General features: G+C 39.8%; 1 protein-coding gene across 11 annotated transcripts in view; it reads right to left on the reverse strand.

Moving 5' to 3' along the window:
• Nucleotides 1-12,223, reverse strand: part of OSBPL9 (oxysterol binding protein like 9) — a 137,002-nt gene that overhangs the window by 100,464 nt on the left and 24,315 nt on the right. For 9 of the 11 annotated variants that reach the window (XM_037906136.2, XM_037906137.2, XM_043520918.1 and 6 more), the window contains exon 3: nucleotides 11,934-12,012. In XM_037906136.2, the coding sequence (XP_037762064.1) occupies nucleotides 11,934-12,012 (79 nt within the window). Of the gene's footprint in view, nucleotides 1-11,777; nucleotides 12,013-12,223 lie in introns of those variants that run through there. The other 2 variants (XM_043520919.1, XM_043520920.1) reach the window with 2 other exon arrangements.

Raw genomic sequence — 12,223 nt, forward strand, 5'->3', positions numbered from 1 at the left:
GATTACTCTTCCAAGCAAAGGCTCGATGGCATCCAAAGGCGAGACATAAATATGTTCAACATGTCTTCTAGTTTACACAGCACTAAAAGCTAGCATTTCTAGGTCATACAGAGCAGTACATGAGAACACACTGCACAAACCCACCATCTCAAAATTAGCATCCCTGTAAAAAAGCAGCAGCACATGAATATGAAAAGGAAAAACTAGAGAATCAGTTCTAAAAAACAATCACTGTTATAAAAACACACATTGTCTCTTAGGGAGAAATGCAAGTCTTATTTTCATTCATTTTGACCTACTTACCAATAGGCTGGTCTGTCTGTAAGGAATGCAGTCTCCCTAACCAGGAGAAAAGTCCGTTCCACCCACTGAGACAATGGGGCTAATTATTCATTCTTTATTCAGGCAAAACTCCCACAGACTTTATGAGAGTTCCTGCATTCTTTACTCTAGCAATATCAAGCCCTATGCACTATGTTTATTTTAAACATAGCCGAACTATTGGTGTGAAAATCTGGCTCCACTGAAGTCAGTGGTAAAACTCCCACTGACTTCAGTGGGAAAAGTATTTCACACTCAGTGCCAGGTAAAGTGGGAAAAACATCAGACCTCACTGTAGTAACACCAAAAGGGCTATTTCATGGCTATGACATCCTAGGGAGAGGACGCTTTAAATTGGGAGGAGGACATTTTAACCATAGAACTGCAGCACGCAAAATGAACTGAAGTTAATATATGACAGTTCCACAGCTCTCTCTCCAGTCAGCTCCCTTTCCTTGCCTATAGTCAGGCTGAGGATATTCAGTCTTCTTAACTCCTAGGCTTTTAGTCAAGGCAAACAAATTCCGTACGTCTGCTTGGACAGAGTATAGCAAGAGTGAAGTTAAGCTATTTCTGCCATCAGTTAAGCAGAGGGCAGGTGAAGGGTACAGAAGAGGTAAAGCTACTAGGGCTGTCAAACAATTAAAAAAAATAATCGTGATTAATTGCAATTAATGGCACTGTTAAAGAATAATAGAATACAATTTAAATATTTTTGGATGTTTTCTACATTTTCAAATATATTGATTTCAATTACCACACAGAATATGAAGTGTACAGTGCTCACTTTATATTATTATTATAACAAATATTTGCACAGTAAAAAACAAAATAGTATTTTTCAATTCCCCCATTACAAGTACAGTAGCGCAATCTCTTTATCATGAAAGTTGAACGTACAAATGTAGAATTATGTACAAAAAACCTGCATTTAAAAATAAAGCAATATAAAACTTTAGAGCCTACAAGTCCAATCAGTCCTACTTCTTTTTCAGCCAATCACTCAGACAAACATGTTTGTTTACATTTGCAGGAATAATGCTGCTCACTTCTTGTTTACAATGTCACCTGAAGTGAAAACAGGCATTCTCATGGCACTGCTGTAGCCGGCATCGCAAGATATTTACATGCCAGATGCGCTAAAGATTCATATGTCCCTTCATGCTTCAACCACCATTCCAGGGGACGTGTCCATGCTGACGACGGGTTCTGCTTGATAATAATCCAAAGCAGTGCAGACTGACACATGTTCATTTTCATTATCTGAGTCAGATGCCACCAGCAGAAGGCTGATTTTCTTTTTTGGTGGTTTGGGTTCTGTAGTTTCCGCATCGGACTGTTGGTCTTTTAAAACTTCTGAAAGCATGCTCCACACCTCATCCCTCTCAGATTCTGGAAGACACTTCAGATTCTTAAATCTTGGGTCAAGTGCTGTAGCTATCTTTAGAAATCTCACATTGGTACCTTCTTTGCGCTTTATCAAATCTGCTGTGAAAGTGTTCTGAAAATGACCAACGTTCTGGGTCATCATCTGAGACTGCTATAAAATGAAATATATTGCAGAATGTGGATAAAACAGAGCAGGGGACATACAATTCTCCCCCAAGGAGTTCAGTCACAAATTTAATTAATGCATAATTTTTTTTAACAAGCGTCATCAGTATGGAAGCATGTCCTCTGGAATGGTGGCCGAAGCATGAAGGGGTATACGAATGTTTGGAATATCTGGCATGTAAATACCTTGCAATGCTGGCTTCAAAAGTGCCATGCAAATGCCTGTTCTCACTTTCTTGTGACACTGTAAATAAGAAGCGAGCAGCATTATCTCCTGTAAATGTAAACAAACTTGTTTTTCTTAGCGATTGGCTGAACAAGAAGTAGGACTGAGTGAACTTGTAGGCTCTGAAGTTTTACATTGTTTTGTTTTTGAGTACAGTTATGTAACCAAAAAAAAAAATCTACATTTGTAAGTTGCACTTTCATGACAAAGACTGCACAACAGTACTTGTATGAGGTGAATTTAAAAATACTATTTCTTATTTTTATAGTGCAAATATTTGTAATAAAAAAATATACACTTTGATTTCAATTACAACACAGAATACAATATATATGAAAATGTAGAAAAACATCCAACATATTTAATAAATTTCAATTGGTAGTCTATTGTTTAACAAAAAGAAAAGGAGGACTTGTGGCACCTGAGAGACTAACAAATTTATTTGAGCATAAGCTTTCATGATGGATCCAATGAAGTGAGCTGTAGCTCACGAAAGCTTATGCTCAAATAAATTTGTTAGTCTCTAAGATGCCACAAGTCCTCCTTTTCTTTTTGCAGATACAGACTAACACAGCTGCTACTCTGAAACCTATTATTAAACAGTGCAAGTACCAGAGTCTGTGCAAAGTTGCATGAACATAAGTAGAGGTTTGCTTTACAGATGAGGCTGTTTGTGTCTTATTACATAAAGAACTAAATGGGAGATGAAGCTCCTGTTATACTTAAGGTTAAGTTTCAAGTTCTATTGTAACAGTTTGTAGTTATTCAGAGCTCTGCTTTCTGATTTTTTTAAAATAGCAGTTTTCTCCTCCATGAAAATTTGGCTAGTTTGTTCAGACTCTTACTTATACAAAAGAGTGGAAAGCAAATGAAACACATTTCTCAATTAAGTGTCAAGATTTTTTTTTTTTTTTTTTTGCTCATATGCAACTCAAATGGATGCCCTTCATAACTGAAAATACTCAGGATGAATAATCCTATCTGAAAATTCAAAACTTATTTATTATTATTGACCAAAAATTAGTTAGAATCATTTGAACTGCTTCAAAAATCCATGTTAACTTTTGCTAACAATGGAAGCAATAATACTATGTTGTAGATGTTATCTACAATAATAGTTTTTATTTTTAAAAATTTCAGCTGCACACAAGTTACACTGCAAAAAAAATGGATTATGTGCTTAAGTCTTTATGCTTTCACAATTTCTAAACTCCAGAGGAGGAATCTGAAGATTTTAAATATCCTCTAGTCAAATTCCTCTGTTGAACTGACTGGTTCTTATTCCTTTCCACTCCAATTTGTGTCTCATCTGAAAACTTAGCCAGCAAGAATTCTTCTAAACACGAAGATCCACTTCCCGTTGGAGTGTGTTTAAAGCAAGTACCAAAATGTTTTCCTTTGGAAACCTGGGTTCAGAATGGAAAATTCTTCAGAAGTATCTGGAAGGGACATTTAGAATATATAACAATGCATAATTTATTTTAATCCATTGGTGACTATCAAGACAGAATTTTTACTAACGTGAATATCTAGCAAATATCTCTCTCCATCTGTGGAAATGAGCTTGTACTTCCCTTTAATCTATGTTCAGGTAGTACATATACACAACATGCAATTCAATCAGAATAAAAAGCTAGCATTCCACAGTATGCTATTTTCACAGGTAACTTTAAATGAATTTTCTAGTATCCCAAAACAAATAGGTTGCACTAAGCCCATTCAATCCTGAAGTTTTTAATAAAAGATGCTCAAAGTGAAAAAGAAGGGAGTTAGGGGGATGTCAACAATATTTAGTGTTAAGTAATGCAAATTGCACCATATGCACCCTTCTCTGATACCACCATAGAGACAGAATTTTACCAAAATATTCTGCCACTATTAGAAGTTCATCCAAAAAGGTATTTAGAAGTTGTAGAAGCCTGTAAAAAAAGCTTTTCATTCAGAAAAACCTTCTCTACCAGTATTATAGTGTAATTAGTATAACCTTATACAGCCCTGTCTACATTACAGACCTTTGCAATTAAAAATCACAGCAGAGAAAGAGTCAAAATATCTAGGAGAAAGCTTCAAATAGATAGAGGTCTCTGACATCAAGATAAGACTTGTGAACATCTTGGTTGAATTTCTAGACTGAATTCACAGAAAGAGGTTGTTTACTTGGTACAGTAACTGGAATTTGAGATTTTTGTCAATATGGGTGCTCCATTTCAAGATGTGCATGCACCAGTGCACTCTGGATCAGCTTTTCCATCAGCCATGTCCACAGGTCCGCACCCTACAAATTCTTGTGCTCTGATGTGAGCGTATTTAGGGGAGGGTGGACTCACTGATGCTCCATTTCCTTCTTAACCATGAAATCCAGACAAAGACTCTGAGGCAGAGGGGAAGGAGGATGGATAGTGGAGTATCCATAGGAACAAAACATCTTGAAGAATGCCAGTCACTGTACAAGGTAAAAAACCTCTCCTTCTTTGAGTTAATATCCCTGTGGGTGCTCCACTTCAGGAGATTCCAGAGCAATACAGAGCAGAGTGTGGAGGCAGCAGATTCAGTACGCACTACAGAACTTCACTCAAAGCTGTCTCGGCTCTGGAAACAGGCATGAGAGCATAGCATTGGGAAGATGTGTGCACTAGAGACCAGGTGGTAGCCTTGCAGATATAATACATTGCTGCTCTGTTGCCTACCATTATTCTGACCGAGTGGCCCCTGACATGGTGGGGTAGGAAGTGATGGCAAGCATAACAAGTCACCCTAAGCTCTAATACATTGATGTAGAGGGTCACCTCCTGCAGCGACCATTTACCCCAAGCTATGAAGTCCTGAATGCATGTGCCCTAGCTTAGTAGGGATGCATCCGTGGTGATGGTCTTTGCGAGGGAAGGTTGCAAGAATGGCACTCCTACAGACCTCTTGGGGAGCTTTTCACCAACTGAAAGTGTGGAGGACCCTCTGAAGTATAGACATCCATTTGAACTGATTGATTGTTGGGGATGTAGACTGTCCTCAGCCAGGCTTGAAGATACTGAGAGCAGAGTCTTGCTAAGGGTGTAGCAAATGTGTAGGCTGCCATATAACCCAGCGGTTGAAGACAAGCCCTTCTGTGGTTTGTGGGTTTTGCTCTATTGTAGAGATGAAGCTGAACATTGTGGCGAACGTATCCATGGGCAAGTATGCTCTGGTGGAGGAGTCCAGAGCAGCTCCAATGAGGTCTGTTCATTGTGTGGGTATAGACTTTATAGTATAGATTTTTCCACTTTGCACTGAGATGCACTGGACAGAAAAGGGAGCAGTGAAAAGGGAGGAAAATGAGCGTACAGTATTGGCTGCCTGCTCAGACGTTCTGGGAGTAGCCTCTAGAACTAGGAAGAGGAGCTGAAGAGGAAGCCTGCTCACTGCCTGCAGCCTTATTTATGAACCACACTTCACCTAACATGAGGGGGCAAACGTGCAACTGCCACTCCAGATTAACAGAAGCTGGCCAGAAGACTCCAGAACAACATAAACCATGCTCAGGCCCATTCCTCCTCCCCTTCTCTGTGCGCACACGTGCCTGTCATTGCTGCCATTTCAGCTCTGCTCCTGCTGGTAAAAGTCTCATAGAGGACACTAGCAGTCATAGAATTGAGCAGCAACAACAGTAAAAGTCGCTACATACAAGGTATAAATGCTAGAAAAATAAGGTCTCTAATCTGGTAACTTTTAACAGTGAGGGTAATTAACCATTAGAACAATTTACCAAGGATCGTGATGGATTCTCCATCACTTGCAATATTTAAATCAAGATTGGATGTTTTAGTAAAAAGACACGCTCTAAGAATTATTTTGGGGAAACTATATGGTCTGTGTTCCACAGGAAGTCAGACTAGATGGTCCTTTCTGACCTTTTAATCTATGAATCTTCCAGCTGCAGCCATTTTGTGTGTTATTTTGCCCTCTGGGCCCTTATCCTTAATATGTCACCTCTACTGCTATAATCAACTAAGGAAGCCCCAAAGGAAGAGCCCTGCATAAGAATCTAGAGAAGACGGCAGAAGCTGGGTGAGAAGCCAAGCCATGGAAGCGTAAGAGGTAGGTGAGAATGTACAGCTCCCTCCCCCAGGATAGAATGTGCTTGGGCCAGAGAATCTCCTCTCGGCCCCCTCTTGGTTTGCTGGGCTTTTCATAGAATATCAGGGTTGGATGGGACCTCAGGAGGTCATCTAGTCCAACCCCCTGCTCAAAGCAGGACCAATCCCCAATTTTTGCCCCAGATCCCTAAAGGGCCCCCTCAAGGATTGAACTCACAACCCTGGGTTTAGCAGGCCAATGCTCAAACCCCTGAGCTATCCCTCCTCCCCAAAGAGATGCTGACCATCTCTCCTGAACCAGGCTGCTGGGGTTGCCTCTTCTACTACCCAAGCTTCTTGCTGGTCCTTCCAGGACCCCCTCCCTCCATTTGCAAGGACTGGCCTCTCCTCCCACTGTCAGAAGCTCTCAGGCACTCAACCCTCCAGGGCTCTGAGCCCACCCTTTCACCCTGCCCTTACTTGCTGGTGCTTCAAGCTGCCACATTAACACTGGCTATATGTGCCCCATCCACGAATTGCTGGTGTTGCGTTCTCTTCCCATGAACTGAGACTATAAGTCCCCACCAGCACAAATGTTTATTAGGGCCCATAGCCTCACCCCATACTAAAGAAATACTCTTCCCCTATGCACTAGGACTCTGTGCCTGGCTATCCACTCCCTTTACCTTCCAAACTGTGACTGCAGGCAGCCAGGAAAGGAACTGAGGGGTGGGGAGGCAGTAATCTGATTTCCCATCTCTCAGTGCACCTACAGAAGTAGAAGATGTGCACAGGTGCGTTTATGCTTCCTTCTCACGGCAACACTGTGACACTTTGTTGAGGGAGGGATGGGAGAAGAAGAGGTTAAGCCCTGCTGTTCTCCATGGCTAGCTGCCAGAGAGCAAGAGCTACCTCAAGTCCAGCTCAGATCAATATACAGGACCATCTCTGATCTCTCAGCCCTTTATTTACACAGCAGCAGTGAAGCATGGCTGGCAAATACCTGCTATGAAACGATGATGCCCCCTTAGATCCACTTTCAAACAATACATTTTCAGATGGAAGTGAGAGTGTGTCAAGTCGATGGTATCTTTTCCAAGTTAAAAAAAATCCACAATTCATCTTTTTTTACATAAACCCACCAAAAAAACCTCAACCCCCGCCACCACCCACAACGCGATTGCAAGTTGCAACAGACATCAAGTCACATATCAAGAAGGCAAGACTGCACCTGGAACACTGTGTTCTGTTCATTAGATTTGTTTCCAAAACACGAACAATCTACAGGGCATTAAACGGAACAAAGTGATGGAAGGGGATGAAAGATAGTTTTTTTTTTCTTTTGGAAAGTCAAAGTATGTATAGCTTGGCTAAGTGATGAGCTAAATGTGTGGTGGGCAGAGGAAAAACACTCTGCAAGTATTTCAAGGGTCTGAACACTTAGGGCTTGTCTACCTTTGAAATGCTACCACGACGAAGCTGCACTACTCTAGCGCTTCAGTGTAGATACTACCTATGCTGACAAGAAGGGTCCTCATCAGTGTGGGTAAGCCACTTCCCCGAGAGGTGGTAGTTAAGTTGACTTTCACAGATATCCTGAACAAACCTGGGCCTGATCCAAAGCTCATGGAAGTAAACAGGAGTCTTCCTCTTTACTTCAGTGGGCTTTGGTTAAGGCCCTAGAACAGGTCATACTGTAGGGCCAAATGATGCCTCATTCAAGCAGAGAAGGGATGAGCTAGATTACTTTTAAGTCTTTTCCCATCTAGCTTCCCACCCCAAAGTAAATAGATGGAATGTGCAATAACACTTACTGAGAAAAAGAAGAAAGAAGCAGAACTCTGGAGTAGGAAAGTGGAAATCTACTGTTAAGTAAGTGCCTTGACAAAGTCAAATCTAACTGAAAATAAATTTATCCCGTGGCAAACATTTATTCCACTGACGTTCTTCTTTTATACCAAGTGATCAAAAAACATTACTTACTGCTCTTTGGCCTGAGTGATGTTGATGCAATCATAACAGTTGCTTATTGAACGATTTTTGAAAGCCTGTATTTCCCTTCCATTAAAGAACATGGATGCTCCAAGCTTAACCCAATCAGAAGACAGAAAGTTTTACATCACTGTTCTGTAATTGAATGATTGGTTGTTTTTGACTGGCTGAAGGTTTTATATTTAAATCAGTTTACTGGGGACACCAATCCAGGCATTAAGTTATCTGACCTTGTATCACGTGGTATAAATTACTGAGGTCAGGCAAGGTACAGTAAGCAACAATTCTTATATTGGATAAGTTGCACAGTGATCTATGGGGCAAAACCCAACAAATTTGTTCTGAGGATGGTTAGATTTATACTCAGGGCTATGTGATTTACAGAATGCCCCTATGTTAAAGCCATGATGTGTGGAGCCCTGAGCTGTTGGAAAGAACAGACAAAGACACTAGGATGACTTTCAGTATGGTCCTGCTGTTGGAGGTTGAGATGGGGTCATCACAGAATTTATTGTTCATCCCTCTAGTCCCAGTGCTGAAGAGGAAAGAGGAAAATATTGACAGACCATGATTTACAAAGCTTTCAAGTACCCTTTCCATCAGACACAAAGCAGCCACTTGCTTTTTGTGTGCTCCAAAACCAGACCCGAAACTGGCTAATCCGAGAGTGCCTTATGATTTAAGTAACTGACCAGTTTCCAGCACTCAGATAGTCACTAAGGAGTGCTGTGGAAAAGATCTATGGCTGTCAGAAGAAGCCAGGTTGGGAGTCTTAGCAAGAGCCAGTGCCCAGCTAACCACTTCCAGGATTCAAAAATGTTTTAACACCTCTCTTTGGTTTCAGTGGGAGTTGCTGGATGCTTATAGCACTTTTGAAAATCTGGCCCAACACACACAAAACACATGTACACACACGTAACACGGGAAGGCAACATCCACATGACAAATTGATCAAAGGGCTCTGCAATTTATCATGCATCTTTGACTGTCTCACCTGCCTTCTACCCTTTCAGCTACCTCTCTAGATATTTTAACTTTCCAAAACACAGGTAGAGCTTGAAACAGATACCATATTACGAACTAAAAGTCAGCCTGTCCAGGCGGAAAACAAAAACAAAAAAAAGAGTTTCATCCTCCTTCCCCCAAATGTGGAATTCCATATAATACATCAAAAAAAACTGCACCTAAAGCACAGGATGGGAAAGATCAGCCCTGGGCCACTGTTGGTATTTCTACACCTAACCGACCTTTACACTGAGGGTGCTTTTAATTCAGGGCCAAAAAATGGGGAGGGGGGGAGGGGAGAGAGAACCTGTCCCATCAATAATGGGAGATTCCCAATGGGACCCCAAATTACTGGATTTTAAAATCATGAAACGTTTAGGTTTAGAAAATATTTTAGACTTTTTACATATATGTTTTATATTTACTACTTTCTCTTCCTCTTTCCCTTCTCAATTCAACTCCAGCTAATTTGGGCACATAACTGTATTGTCTTTATAGGTGGAAGAATAAAGATCTCCCCTCAATTTTTTTTTTTTTAATATATAGAAAATACAAGACATTCCTAGAGTAGTTCTTCTGTAGCATGTGGGGTTTTTATTTAAAAGGTCACTACAAATACTGATAGTGTGCATCTTACAGAATAAATTCTTGCTAAGCAATGCATTCATGTATTACATATACATACATTCATATATGATAAAATCTGATTGTATTAAAGGTTTTATCACAACTCATTTAGAAAAATCTGCATAACTCAGTCATGGCTTCTCCACTCAGGAGTGATGCAATCATCCCAAATTCATTCCCAATAAAACCTTTATGCCATAATAGTCCAGGCATTACACAATTTATGTTTTATAGGATATGTAAAACCTTTAAAAATATAGCTTTTAAAAAAGAAAACTTCCACAAGTCTAAATTTGTTTTACATTGTAACCTCATAGCATTTCAATTTTTACTGTAAATTTAAAATGCAGAGTCAGCAGTGTACATTGATATTTTTTCCTAACATTAGTACAATTTGCTGGCGGTAGGCCAAGTTACAGACTTCAGCGAATTAATGTAAGCACCTTTAAAAAGTGGTTCTAATAGAGAAACTGCTGTATTGGACATAGATCCTAAAATTAGAAAACAAACAAGCAAGATAACAGTTTAAAATGTACACATTTTTTAACATCTTAAAGTTCTAAAGCATGGATATCTATCTACCTGAATATGATTGACAGAATTAGTACTTATGGAGGAATTGTTTAAGTATCCTACCAAATATAGATTATTATAAGCAAGACTAATATTTGTATCAAATGATTGTCTTCTCTCGAGAGGTTTTGGTCCCCTTCCATAGGGAAACAATACAGCAGATGAGGAACTACAACAAGAGGAAACTGCACAATAGGTATTTCCTTAGGAACTGAAAACAGGAGAATTCCAGGTTTCACTCTTTACCTGCATCAAACTCTCATACAGAAATATTTATAAATATTTAGCTCTGTAGCATTGAAGACCAGTGTTTTGTATTCAGTTGTCTACGTTAGAAATTAGCTTACCTTTGTGTTTTATCAGCTATCCTTGAGAACAGAGAAGTTAAGTGTTGCTGTCAGCAGAGCTTTATAAAGCTTAATGCAGTGAAGCTAGAGTACAGCCATATATCATTTAGGAGGTACTGTAGCATAGGAAATACATATGCCAATGAAAAACATGGTGCATGACTAATGTTTATCATTAGATATTATAGAAATACATTCTCAAATACTGCCCGTATTTCACCTGAATTCAAAATGCACGCTGATTTTGAAATACTAATTTGCAAATCTATACAGCACAATGAAGGTTATAGATCTATTCTAATTTTACACAAATGTAAATGCTGACTGTCACATTCCCCGCCCTGAAAGATTTACTTAAAACTTTCCAACTCCATAAGACAGTTATAAATAAAATTCTTCCCTCACTCTACATTTCAGAGAAGCAGCGGGGGTGGGGGAGTACTGGGAGAAGGACAAATAGATGTTAATTGAAGGTTTTAACCCAAGAGAGAACGACATGATTTTAACCATACGACAGGAGAAAAGAGGTACTTTAGAACAATATGTCATGACAACATTTACCAATGCTGTGGTTAAAGATATTTAAGGGTTCTGTAGCAACCATAATGAGAACGATTATACAGTACCTTACCCTTTCTACTGGTGAACCATAGCATGCAATGACGAAACATAGCAGTGGCAGATGGCATTGGAGTTAGTAAATATGATTAAAAGGATAAGAGCAGAGAAATGGTGATTGGCAGACAACACACAGAAATGCAGATGAAATGAATGCAAACTTGCAGCTCTTGAAGCAAAGATCCATCTTTAAGCCAAATGTTGCCTCTAGTCTCCTCAAAACTGAGTTTCAAATCCAAATGAACACAAATTGCAACCTTCACACAGGTCTTATGACTCTTCATGCAGAAAGGCTTAATCATATATCCTGACAATGAAGATTGACAATGTTTTGCCAACACTACCCATCAGCAGAAACCCATTATGACTGATTTAGCCTTTAAATTTTTAATCCCCAAATCCTGCCAAAGATACAGTCTTTTCTAGCACATATGTATCTACTGCAGATATAAATCCCTGCCTAACCTTGCAGCACCTCTGGATCCAGAATGTTCCCAGGGTGCTCATTCATGCAGTTCAGTAGCCAAACATTTAAGATCATCCATCAAACACCAAAACAGGAAGATAGACAGCCGCAGTCGGATCTATTGCAAGAAGAAAGAACCTCATCTTTCAGCTCACCCTGGAAATGGAAGGTTTTCTGATCAACAGTTATTGTGAAGGTGCTGTCGTCCTCATCGTCTATACCAATCACAGCTCCCTGTGAAACAAAGAGCAAAAATCCTGATAAGGCAAGCAGTGACATCAGCAGCACACACTATCACTACACTACTAGAATGTAAAAAGCATTGACAAAATTGGAAGTAACCAGGATACTGCAAAGAGAAGGGGGGGAAAGGAAGATTTACTGTCTGTATTTAAGTATAAGAATTAAACCAGATACTTGGTGAAAAGACTGCACCTTGGTTGAG

Source organism: Chelonia mydas, chromosome 8 (assembly GCF_015237465.2).
Source record: "Chelonia mydas isolate rCheMyd1 chromosome 8, rCheMyd1.pri.v2, whole genome shotgun sequence".
NCBI classification, from domain to species: domain Eukaryota; kingdom Metazoa; phylum Chordata; order Testudines; family Cheloniidae; genus Chelonia; species Chelonia mydas.